Source organism: Acipenser ruthenus, chromosome 4 (assembly GCF_902713425.1).
Source record: "Acipenser ruthenus chromosome 4, fAciRut3.2 maternal haplotype, whole genome shotgun sequence".
In the NCBI taxonomy this organism is placed as follows: domain Eukaryota; kingdom Metazoa; phylum Chordata; class Actinopteri; order Acipenseriformes; family Acipenseridae; genus Acipenser; species Acipenser ruthenus.
This window is the reverse complement of record NC_081192.1, coordinates 106,777,425-106,789,411: the sequence shown is the minus strand read 5'-3', so window position 1 is coordinate 106,789,411 and position 11,987 is coordinate 106,777,425. Positions and strand designations below refer to the sequence as shown.

The 11,987-nt window shown below is 43.0% G+C and overlaps 1 protein-coding gene across 5 annotated transcripts in view; it reads right to left on the bottom strand.

Annotated features, from left to right (window-relative positions):
- Positions 1–3,009: 3,009 nt before the first annotated feature.
- Positions 3,010–11,987, bottom strand: part of LOC117400396 (mitogen-activated protein kinase kinase kinase 3-like) — a 51,563-nt gene continuing 42,585 nt past the window's right edge. For 4 of the 5 annotated variants that reach the window (XM_034000294.3, XM_034000293.3, XM_059023381.1 and 1 more), the window contains exons 14-17: positions 11,720–11,851; positions 10,946–11,075; positions 8,643–8,820; positions 3,010–7,612 (exon numbers count right to left, since the gene is read on the bottom strand). In XM_034000294.3, the coding sequence (XP_033856185.1) occupies positions 7,384–7,612; positions 8,643–8,820; positions 10,946–11,075; positions 11,720–11,851 (669 nt within the window). In that variant the 3' untranslated portion in view covers positions 3,010–7,383. The remainder of the gene's footprint in view (positions 7,613–8,642; positions 8,821–10,945; positions 11,076–11,719; positions 11,852–11,987) is intronic. The other variant, XM_034000292.3, reaches the window with a different exon arrangement.

Sequence of the window (11,987 nt, the reverse complement as noted above, 5' to 3'; positions counted from 1 at the left end):
TAACAGCTCAGTTCACATGACCTAGCACTGTTGTCATGTGGAAATTCAAATGATATTAAAATTACGCTAAATTGACAAGTGGAACTAGCAGTACTACTGTTGACCTTTTAGAACAGGTCAAATGCCGGTTGAGATACACGTACATGTTGGTTATTGTGCTAGCAATACGGCATTTATAACAACTCTATTACATTTCTGTTATAGCCTAGCATAATAAAAAGTCGAGTGTTGTAAAAATGTAAGTTGACTGCTGTAACTTGTTTGAATTACTGGTCTCTTTTTTGCCGTTGATTTTATAATGTTGCCTCTTGCTGCTGCCTTCTCCTGCCAGGATCCCCTTGTAAATGAGATGTATATCTCAAGGGTTTCATCCCATTCCTGGTTATATAAATACATTTTTAAAACAGTCACCAGAGTTTTCATTTCTCCAAACGAAACAAAGAAAATGTGTAAAAATATGGACAAGCGTGAAATAAAGCAGACAGAAACTGCAGACTGTGATAAACTCAAGCACCTGTTCCACAGTGTACGAGTTCACTAGATATATGTAGATGTGTGTGTGACACACATGCAGAGACTGCAGACTGTGATAAACTCAAGCACCTGTTCCACAGTGTACGAGTTCACTAGATATATGTAGATGTGAGTGTGACACACATGCAGAGACTGCAGATTGTGATAAACTCAAGCACCTGTTCCACAGTGTACGAGTTCACTAGATATATGTAGATGTGTGTGTGACACACATGCAGAGACTGCAGATTGTGATAAACTCAAGCACCTGTTCCACAGTGTACGAGTTCACTAGATATATGTAGATGTGTGTGTGACACACATGCAGAGACTGCAGACTGTGATAAACTCAAGCACCTGTTCCAGTGTACGAGTTCACTAGATATATGTAGATGTGAGTGTGACACACATGCAGAGACTGCAGACTGTGATAAACTCAAGCACCTGTTCCACAGTGTACGAGTTCACTAGATATATGTAGATGTGAGTGTGACACACATGCAGAGACTGCAGATTGTGATAAACTCAAGCACCTGTTCCACAGTGTACGAGTTCACTAGATATATGTAGATGTGTGTGTGACACACATGCAGAGACTGCAGATTGTGATAAACTCAAGCACCTGTTCCAGTGTACGAGTTCACTAGATATATGTAGATGTGAGTGTGACACACTGACAGAAGCCGGGCAGACAGACACTCTTATCCCTGGATTCTGATACTATCAATAAGCTTTGCTATCGTGATTCTCTGGATGTACTGTGTGTAAAAATGTAAGTTTGGCATATTAATAAACATGCAAATTCAGAGTCTAACCATGGGGCGACAGGGGACTGCACAAATACCTTGGTTAACTGTTACAGCGGGTTTCAGAACCAACACATCTCCTTCTAAAACTAGAGATATAAAACAAATTCAGAAGCACAAAACTGAATATTGGGTACTAGTATTAGAAAATGATTGACACTTTAATACATACATATATTTGTTATGACAAGTTTATTAACCTAGAACAATACTAGCCTCTTGGTGAAGGACAGCACTAGCAACAGCAAGACCCTGGAAAGCAAGGGAACAGCCTCGTATGGGTTATTCAGGGCTCTGGATCCCACTGGACTGTCACAAGGGAACAGCCTCGTATGGGTTATTCAGGGCTCTGGATCCCACTGGACTGTCACAAGGGAACGGCCTCGTATGAGTTATTCAGGGCTCTGGATCCCACTGGACTGTCACAAGGGAACAGCCTCGTATGGGTTATTCAGGGCTCTGGATCCCACTGGACTGTCACAAGGGAACGGCCTCGTATGGGTTATTCAGGGCTCTGGATCCCACTGGACTGTCACAAGGGAACGGCCTCGTATGGGTTATTCAGGGCTCTGGATCCCACTGGACTGTCACAAGGGAACGGCCTCGTATGGGTTATTCAGGGCTCTGGATCCCACTGGACTGTCACAAGGGAACGGCCTCGTATGGGTTATTCAGGGCTCTGGATCCCACTGGACTGTCACAAGGGAACGGCCTCGTATGGGTTATTCAGGGCTCTGGATCCCACTGGACTGTCACAAGGGAACGGCCTCGTATGGGTTATTCAGGGCTCTGGATCCCACTGGACTGTCACAAGGGAACGGCCTCGTATGGGTTATTCAGGGCTCTGGATCCCACTGGACTGTCACAAGGGAACGGCCTCGTATGGGTTATTCAGGGCTCTGGATCCCACTGGACTGTCACAAGGGAACGGCATTGTATGGGTTATTCAGGGCTCTGGATCCCACTGGACTGTCACAAGGGAACGGCCTCATATGGGTTATTCAGGGCTCTGGATCCCACTGGACTGTCACAAGGGAACGGCATTGTATGGGTTATTCAGGGCTCTGGATCCCACTGGACTGTCACAAGGGAACGGCCTCATATGGGTTATTCAGGGCTCTGGATCCCACTGGACTGTCACAAGGGAACGGCCTCGTATGGGTTATTCAGGGCTGGCCCTGCCCCTCCTGGTCTTTGTTCCAGCCCTGTTCTAAATGTTTTGACTGAACCAGTCACACCTCCATCCAGACCCTGAAGTAGTGAATGATCTCATTGTATCTGTGAAACCTGGAGTGGAACAGCCCTTCAGGACCGGGATGGACACCCCTGGTCTAGAACAATTCCATGAATATCAAGCTTTATTTATTTTATCAAACATCCTATAGAAGGGGTACACTCAAACACGGCCATTTTTACATTCACTGCTCACCCTTCTGTAAGGAGACATCTGTGTGTTTATGAGGACATCTTTTATAAAAGAGAGCTTCAAAATGGAATGCAGGGTTAATAAAATACAATCTGGGATGTACAGTATTTGCACAAATCATTTCAAATTTATATATATATATATATATATATATATATATATATATATATATATATATATTGTAATATAGCGGGTTGTGAGAGATGACAGGGAGGGGGTTAAAACCTCCCTGCAAAGAAAAAAAGAAAAAACATGTGAAAATGCACCTTTTTGTTTGATTTGTGTTGCTTTATTGTTTCATTTAATTTTCTAATTGATTTGTTAATTGCTTTATTGTTTAGTTCAATTGTTTTATTATTAATGATCATCCGCACCTGGGCGTTATTGCGGGGTTTAAAAGGAGAGCAGGCAGTCTGCTCGAGGCTGCTGAGTAGAAGGAGGCAGAAGAGGTGCTCTGTCTCCGAGTAGCCAGAGAGAAAAAAGTAAGTGCGGTGTCAAACCTGTGTGTTGAAGTTTGTGGTTTTGGGAAGGACGGGAAAACAGCGTAGCTGTCCCGCGTTAGTCAGGGTGTTCCTGAGAGTTGAGTTAGTGCTCCAAGAGGAGTTAGGTGTTTTGTGTATTTGTTTTATTTTGTGTTTATTAAAAATTAGCGCAAACGCGCAAGAAAATCAATTTCCGTGTCCTGGGTCGTAATTTTAAAGGGGCATGAACCCGTGTGAGGTGCAATCGTGTTACAATATATATATACACACACACAATACAATAAAATTGTCCTGGATTAATCATACAAGGCATATGCAAGTCCCTACCAGCCTCCTTCATAACATGCAGGCCTCACTGTACAGTTCAGTACAGCAAACAATCTACTTCTTGAGCAACTCTTGTCATCACCGCTTGAATGGAAGTCCTCCTTCTTTCTTTCTCTGATAGCATTATAATATCACTGTGTTTACTATTTCTCCTCACATGGAAGCACCAAAGGCTATATAGCATTATTGCAATTCAAATTAAATCGTGCAATTGAAATTGTAAATGTACAAACTTAGAACATGAGACTGCAGAGCACTTTCCCCTCAGGGTCACAATAACAGATTTGATTTGAAAGCACTCCGGAGTCCTTTGGCATGGTTTCCATGGACACACCATGATGTTTACTTTGATATAATGATTAAACAGAAAACATGAACAAACAGACAGCAGTAAATGAGTCCTTGTTATCTGTTAACCTGAGGGAACACAATGCCAGTTTGAGGAGAGGTGGACCTGTTCACACTTGCCATTGAGATGGTCCACGTTCAGGTTGCTTCTGTCACACAATACACGAGCTGCAGTGCATTCATGATCACGCTTAACTTGTCACAATTACCTTTTCTTCCTGTTATTTAGTAACTAAGCGATAAATATAAAATCTGCAGGATTGTGGATCTCAATAATGATCAATAATGCTGGCAACTTGGCATATTCAGCTACCACTGTTTATTTTGCATGCAACGATATACACAGCTACAGAAGTGTGCGTCTTTACATTAAAATGACAATCATTTCTTTAGCTGCTGTCTTTTACACACACATACAAGGCTGTTCTCATCCAAAAATATTAAGATCGTTGATGCACCGTGTGAGGATGAGACCCGCACTGTAATATTTCAATGGCTGTTACTGTGATTATTATTATTGCTGGCGACAGAGCCGTGGTTTATTATGTATTGTGCATGTTGTTGAGCAAAGTGTATTTGATATATGACAGTGTATTTCTGTATTTAGATAAGGAGGCTTCCCTCAATGAAGTGGTAATGTTTAGGGACTAGAGAATAATGACAATAATAACGAGTAAACAATAGAATAGTTTAACAATCATGTTTGTAAACAAAGAGACATGTGTCATGTATTTAATGCCGAGTCTTTCCTCAGGAGGGAGCAGTCGTACTAGTATTATCTGGTCAGTTGTGAGCTTGTCTTGTGAATGTCAGTCAATGATAGTCATTCGCAGTCTATGAAGTATCCGCTATGAAAATAAATATTTACACGTCAACACAAGCAAGTTGCTTGTTCCTGCTTTCTAAATACCTCCCTGGTCTTGAGAGAATAATGTGATTGTGGTTGGGGGTAAGCTCGGTCCGTCACCCTGTTACACACCATATCAAAGTCAAAATTGTCAATGTTTTTTTTTTTTTTTTTTTTTTTTTTTAATATATAAATTTGCTACTGTGCTGCATTAAAGCCCTGTAGCGTGAACTGGGGCTAGGTTTCAGGTCACTGCGCAGCACACCAGGGGAGGCTTGGGGTTTGATACAGCAAAGCTGCCTCAAACTAGGTCTGCCGGTTTGAAGCAGCTGTTTCTGAAGTGGCGGCTTTGTGTTTCCTCAGCTTTACAGTTCCAGTAATCCATTTGAACCCTTTTATAAATACGGTGCTTCCCCCACTTCATTCACACCAGCTCAGAAGATAAGCAAAGACTATGACCATCAGGTTGGGCAGCATTTCAATAGAATATATTTTTTACATTTGTTAAAATTGGATGATTTTTTTTATTCATAAAATATAAACAAATATACACAGACATCAGGCTGCAATAACTACATATAAACTCAAATACTGTTGTATTGCCAAGCCGTCATATATTCCACACTAAGCCTTCCTATTTCTCTGAGCAGTGAACATGCATTCATAACACTGCATGCCGCACTGCGAGACACCCTCCCCAGTCCTTTTAAGAGGCGCTGGGACTTTTCCAGAGACAGGGAAATACTCACAGCCGTTCTGTTCCTATTTTTCCATTTGTTGATAAGGTTATGCTATTTAAAAGTGCACTGCTCGGATGCACATTCCTGCAGGAAACACTTGTTACAGCAAACATGTATTGCATTTCCTTTAAAACAAAAATAAAAAATAACTGCCTGGTTTGATAACGAAGGTTCTACTGGATTTCAAAAGCTATAACCTCTAACTTCTGAAAGACTGCAGCACTGCGGCTGGGCTCATGGTGCAGCATGATTAACTGTCTGAATCACAAAGGAATCAGAAGCTCCAGATCAATAGTTAGCTTGAATCCAGGGCTGGAGTGTACACGGCCCACCCTACATAACATGAGGTACATAACATGAGGAACAGAAAACCTTTATGAAGCACACTGTGAACATGAAACTCAACATCCGAACACAACACAGGTGTGTATATGGTCATAGAAATCTATACAAAAATACTTCTATTTATTTCTTGTATTTAAAAATAGGTTTTATTTTAACATTTTATTTTTTATTATAACAATTATAAGTCACAATCAGGAAGGTTTTATTCTCTCTCGGTATTAACAGACACTGATGACCAAGGTGACACAAGGTGACCAGGACTAAAGCCTGTGCATGCTTGGATTGCACAGGGGATTCAAATTTCTCAAAGCATTTCTGCTTGGAGGATCTTTGTTGTTTTTTAAATGATGCTAAGTTTAAAACACTGATGTTTTACTTTTACAGAATACACTGCTGGAAGATCCATATTAAACCAGCTGATGTTTGCATCGTTTGCAACTTTTGATTGCTAATAATAATAATAATAATAATAATAATAATAATAATAATAAAATAAAAATAATAGTATGCTTGTTGTTCTAACAGATTCAGGGCCACTGGAGCCTTTGGCATTTCATTATTTAATTTCCATAACTGGCCACGAGGCTTAGCTGAACATATCCTATCATCCATCCTGCCACGTCTACCGAGAGGCGTTCATCTGGACAAAGAGGAAAAACATCCTGCAGGACACTTCAAGTGCAATTGAGAATGCTTTGAGACAAAGAAGGCTTTAGACCTCCTTCAGCATTCCCTTACCCATACAGTACAGTACAGGAGGAAAACCTGCCCTCTGCTGGGATTCCAGGGCAGTGCATGCAGCCGCTGCGTTGTGTGCGCTGCAGTGCCTCTGCTGGGATTCCAGGGCAGTGCATGCAGCCGCTGCGTTGTGTGCGCTGCAGTGCCTCTGCTGGGATTCCAGGGCAGTGCGTGAAGCAGCTGCGTTGTGTGCGCTGCAGTGCCTCTGCTGGGATTCCAGGGCAGTGCGTGAAGCCGCTGCGTTGTGTGCGCTGCAGTGCCTCTGCTGGGATTCCAGGGCAGTGCGTGAAGCAGCTGCGTTGTGTGCGCTGCAGTGCCTCTGCTGGGATTCCAGGGCAGTGCGTGAAGCCGCTGCGTTGTGTGCGCTGCAGTGCCTCTGCTGGGATTCCAGGGCAGTGCGCGCAGCCGCTGCGTTGTGTGCGCTGCAGTGCCTCTGCTGGGATTCCAGGGCAGTGCGTGAAGCCGCTGCGTTGTGTGCGCTGCAGTGCCTCTGCTGGGATTCCAGGGCAGTGCGCGAAGCAGCTGCGTTGTGTGCAGCTGGTAAGATTCTGCACAAGAGGCTTTCCATCTACGAGTAGGAGAATAAATGCAGCCCCTTAGCACGCTTGCTTAGAGCACTACCCGGTAATCAAAATACACAAGATACAATATGAGGAGGGGCTGTTTACTTTTCGTATGTCCATTTTTTACCCCTCTTTGGGTTGCCCCAGCAAAAACAAAAACGGCAGGGAAAACAAAAAAACTACAAGAAGCCATTTCGGAAAGAGCCCACGCGGTTTGCTTGCTTGCTTGATCCCTCCCTCCTTGGCTGCTAGAGGCTGCTCTGGAAGAAGCTGTGCCCCAGGAGCTCCTCTGCAGTGGGCCGCCGCTTCTCCTCCACAAAGATCCGCATGAGGAAGTCCCTGCAGGAGTCGGACACGCCATCCGGCAGCCTGGGCTTGGTCGGCTGGGTGGCGATTTTGAAGATGGCAGCCATGGCTTCGTACTCCGCCCAGGGGGGCTTCTCCGTCAGCATCTCCACCACTGTGCAGCCCACGCTCCTGAAACACATGGAGAGCAACATGAAAAACAGCTCTCTGCAGTGAAATTATCTATCTATCTATCTATCTATATATAAAAACACACGTACACACTGTGCAGCCCACACTCCTGAAACACACAGAGAGCAACATGAAAAACAGCTCTGCAGTGAAATTATCTATCTATCTATCTATCTATATATAAAAACACACGTACACACTGTGCAGCCCACACTCCTGAAACACACAGAGAGCAACATGAAAAACAGCTCTCTGCAGTGAAATTATCTATCTATCTATCTATCTATCTATCTATCTATCTATCTATCTATCTACAGTGCCTTGCAAAAGTATTCAGACCCCTGACCAATTCTCTCATATTACTGAATTACAAATGGTGCATTGAAATTTCGTTCTGTTTGATATTTTATTTTAAAACACTGAAACTCAAAATCAATTATTGTAAGGTGACATTGGTTTTATGTTGGGAAATATTTTTAAGAAAAATAAAAAAAGTACCAAAAGACGGAGCACAAGGAGGTTAAGTGACTTGCTCAGGGTCACACAATGAGTCAGTGGCTGAGGTGGGACTTGAACCGAGGACCTCCTGGTTACAAGCCCTTTTCTTTAACCACTGGACTGCAAGTTGGGCCCATGTTTGAAAAGCGTGAAGCGCACCTCCACCTGTATCCCGATTCTGACTCGCTTACCAAATCTGAAGCTGCACTTTGTTGATCCTGTTTTTTTTTTATTGTTAATCCCCACTGTCCCACACGTCACTTGCCATTTTAGAAAATGTCATGCAAATTCTGGCAATGCAGTGAATCAGTGCAAGGCAAAACATGTTATGATAATTATTTCTAATATTTATCAACTAGGTATTTTTGGAGAACACTGATGTGGCTTTTTGTCTTCAAATTCATGTGCAGTAATGTATTTTTCTTCTTGCGCACGGACAGACAAACCAAACTCGCATTAAAAACACAAAGGCTGCTTGTTAAACGGGTACATGCCATGCAGTTCCTATTCAATCTGCACTGAGCCTCCTTACCAGATGTCTGCTTTCCTGCCATATCCTTCTCCACTGATCACCTCGGGGCTCATCCAGTACGGAGTGCCGGTCACAGACTTCATCCCACTGCCTGACATGCAGATGGTCTGGATGCGCTTGCTGGCGCCAAAATCACCCAGCTTCACATTGCCCGAGGAGTCTCTCAAAATGTTGGCTCCTTTTTTGAGGACAAAACAGAAAACAAAGTCAATATCACCTGTTGTATATTCAAAATAAAAGAAAGAAAGAAAGAAAGAAAGAAAGAAAGAAGGAAAGGTGGTCAACAATGAACAGCATCTGAATGAAAGCATTTTGAAGAAGCAACACCCTTTTACTTTTTCCTTTCAATTTCCGACCTAGAAACACACACACACACATACTGTATGAATGCCCTTAATTGGTGTGCTGGCAAAATACAAAAGCCCTGTCTGATGCGTAGAGACAATTGTGTGATCTCCAATTCAATTATTCATACAGATGCAAAAGGTCATCAGACTGGAATGTGAACCCTTCTCCTCTGCGGTGGCTCTGCATATAAAACAGCTCTAGCTGTACGATTCTTATTGAGCTTGACTGATCCAAGCTCCCGTCTCCACCCCACCACACTATTTGTTTTTCCCTAGACAAGTTCTATTTCAGCTCTTTGGTTATTTGATGAGTAATTCGTCCCAACCACACCCCTGGGGAAAAAAAAACGAAACCTTATGCCACCAAAAATATAGAATCGGAATATTATATTTAATCTGTGCAAGTCAATGGGAAGGTAAACATTATTAAAGGACCTGGTGCTGGACTGCACTACCCCTATTCTTTTGTACAGATGTATAATGAAGAGATTCACATAAAGCCGAGGGGACACTAGAAGGAAATGTGTTGCTTCTACAATACTTTCATGGAACATCCTGCTACTTCATTCTACAACTTCTAGAAACTGGAGAATTGTGAAGTGTTTTGTTTTGAAACTTATCCCGAATGATCACTGGTGTATGCTGTAGACTGGTGTCCCCTCGGCTTTATGCAAAGATTGTTGTACATCTGGTTCACGCTTAATCAGCAGCATGTAGACATCAAAGAGCAGAATAAATAAGCAAGGTATCAACATGTTTATGTGGACTAGAGGAGAAGCATTGGCAGGAGGTTCTAAGCAATTCCCAAATCACCAGAGAAGGAAAGAATATCAAATTCCATCTTCATACTATGATGGAAACAGTTCCACGTCTTTGGGAGAGGATACATGTTCGAACTCTTGGAACAGCCACATTAACAGAGTCCTGAGAGCGTCAGTTATAACCAATGCTACAACACTGGAGCCTATGCAACACTGGTATCTGTCCCCACTCCACATCCACATCAGCACGAGGAGGCCTTTTCAGAAGTCATTTATGTTTCAGCAGTTAACCCCTTAAGGTACACAAGTAATTGAGAGGTTATTCAAAGGGGTTCTTCTTAAAACACATTTGAGAATGACTCAAGTATCTTGAGGAGGAAACTGACCATTTGGAATGACCAGGTCCAACCTGTCAGTAAAGTGTAAACCCTGTTCTGTGCACCTCATTGCAAAAATAAGAAAAAGTTTGCATTATTTTATTTGCGGGATAGATAAAATGTAGCTTAACCCTTTGCGGTCCTATGTCGGACCTGGTCCGACATTGCAATTATTCCTATCCGGTCCAATGTTGGACCCTGTCCGACATCATCAAAAAGACGCAAAAAACGGGTTTCTAGTCGTTTTTTCTCCGGAAAAAGCTGAGAAAACCATTCAATGGCCGAGTGGGAGCGACAGGAGCCGAGACAAGCCGAAAAAAATAAAATAAAAATAAAAGGGGCGTATCTCATGAACAGTCATACTTGCCCCTGGCATCTGATAATGGAGGCCATAAGGAAACAAGCTGGCTGTGACTGCATCAGCGCTCAGAGAATATCACAGACATTTGCAGAGCTTTTTTTGTTATAGTAATAAAATAATGACTTGGATCACATTATTGAGGCGTTTGGTGATAAAACGAGTGATCAGGAGATGATTGATCGGTATGTACGACTATTATTATTATTATTATTTATTTTTTAGCATATGTGAAAGCTATAGCAAACAAAAGGGTGGGGCGGGGCTGGAGATGCCTAGTGAGTGCTTTGTTGATATGCAGGGCCTTTTAAACCCGTTTGACTGTGGAAAAAAAATACTTTTAAACAGCGCATCTAAAATCAACTGCGCGTGTGAAAATTAATTGGACCTGACACGACTGCAAAGGGTTAAAAGGTTGAATGGAGTGCAGTATTTATTGCCCTGACCCTGCTCAAGTTACCTTTGATGTCTCGATGCACAATCATGTTGCTGTGGAGGTAGAAGACTCCCTGCAGGATCTGCCTGGTGTACCTCCTCGTCACATTCTCAGTGAGAGCGCCATAGGCTTTCAACTGGTCCTTTATCGAGCCCTGTCAAACACAGACACATTCTCAGTGAGAGCACCATAGGCTTTCAACTGGTCCTTTATCGAGCCCTGTCAAACACAGACACATTCTCAGTGAGAGTGCCATAGGCTTTCAACTAGTCCTTTATCAAACACAGAGACACAACCTCTCACTTTCAACTGCTCCTTTATTAAACAGACACAACATCTCACTTTCAACTGCTCCTTTATCAAACACAGACACAGTCACCTCTCACTTTCAACTGCTCCTTTATCAAACACAAACACAACCTCTCACTTTCAACTGCTCCTTTATCAAACACAGTCACCTCTCACTTTTAACTGCTCCAGTGTGTTCATTCATTTACCAGAAGCAAACTAAACCGGCTGCCAGGTTCCTAATGCAGCGTAACAGGGAGTGCGTCAATAAGGTAAACATTTGCTGTATTTCATTTTAAGTGATTCATATTTACACCATTCTTTCAGAAATGGGAATTTTCACAGGGAACTGCATGTTACACAATGGGTAAACTTCACAGGGGTCATGAAATCAGTGATAACCGTGAAATAAAGACAGCCCCAATGATGAGAGCAGCAGCAGACTGAGATGAAACCGGCTGGAGCTGGACACAGACAGCTGGTGGAAGGTACCATGATCCTACCACTCACCCCTGGCATGAACTCCACAAAGATGGAGAGCTTCTTCTCCTCAGGGTCCCGCAAGCATCCGTAGTACTGCACGATCCTTTCATGGTGAAGGTTCTTCAGCAGCTGAATCTCGCACTCCAAGGAGTTCACCTCCTGAGGAAGAGAGGGCACATGATCAGGGCTGGAATGTTTCTGTGACGATGGTACAATCTACCCGTAAAATCGGCTTGAGCGGAAAGCGTAGCGGCACTAAAGAAAGCAATACCTCGTTTCCATGAGCACGGAGTGA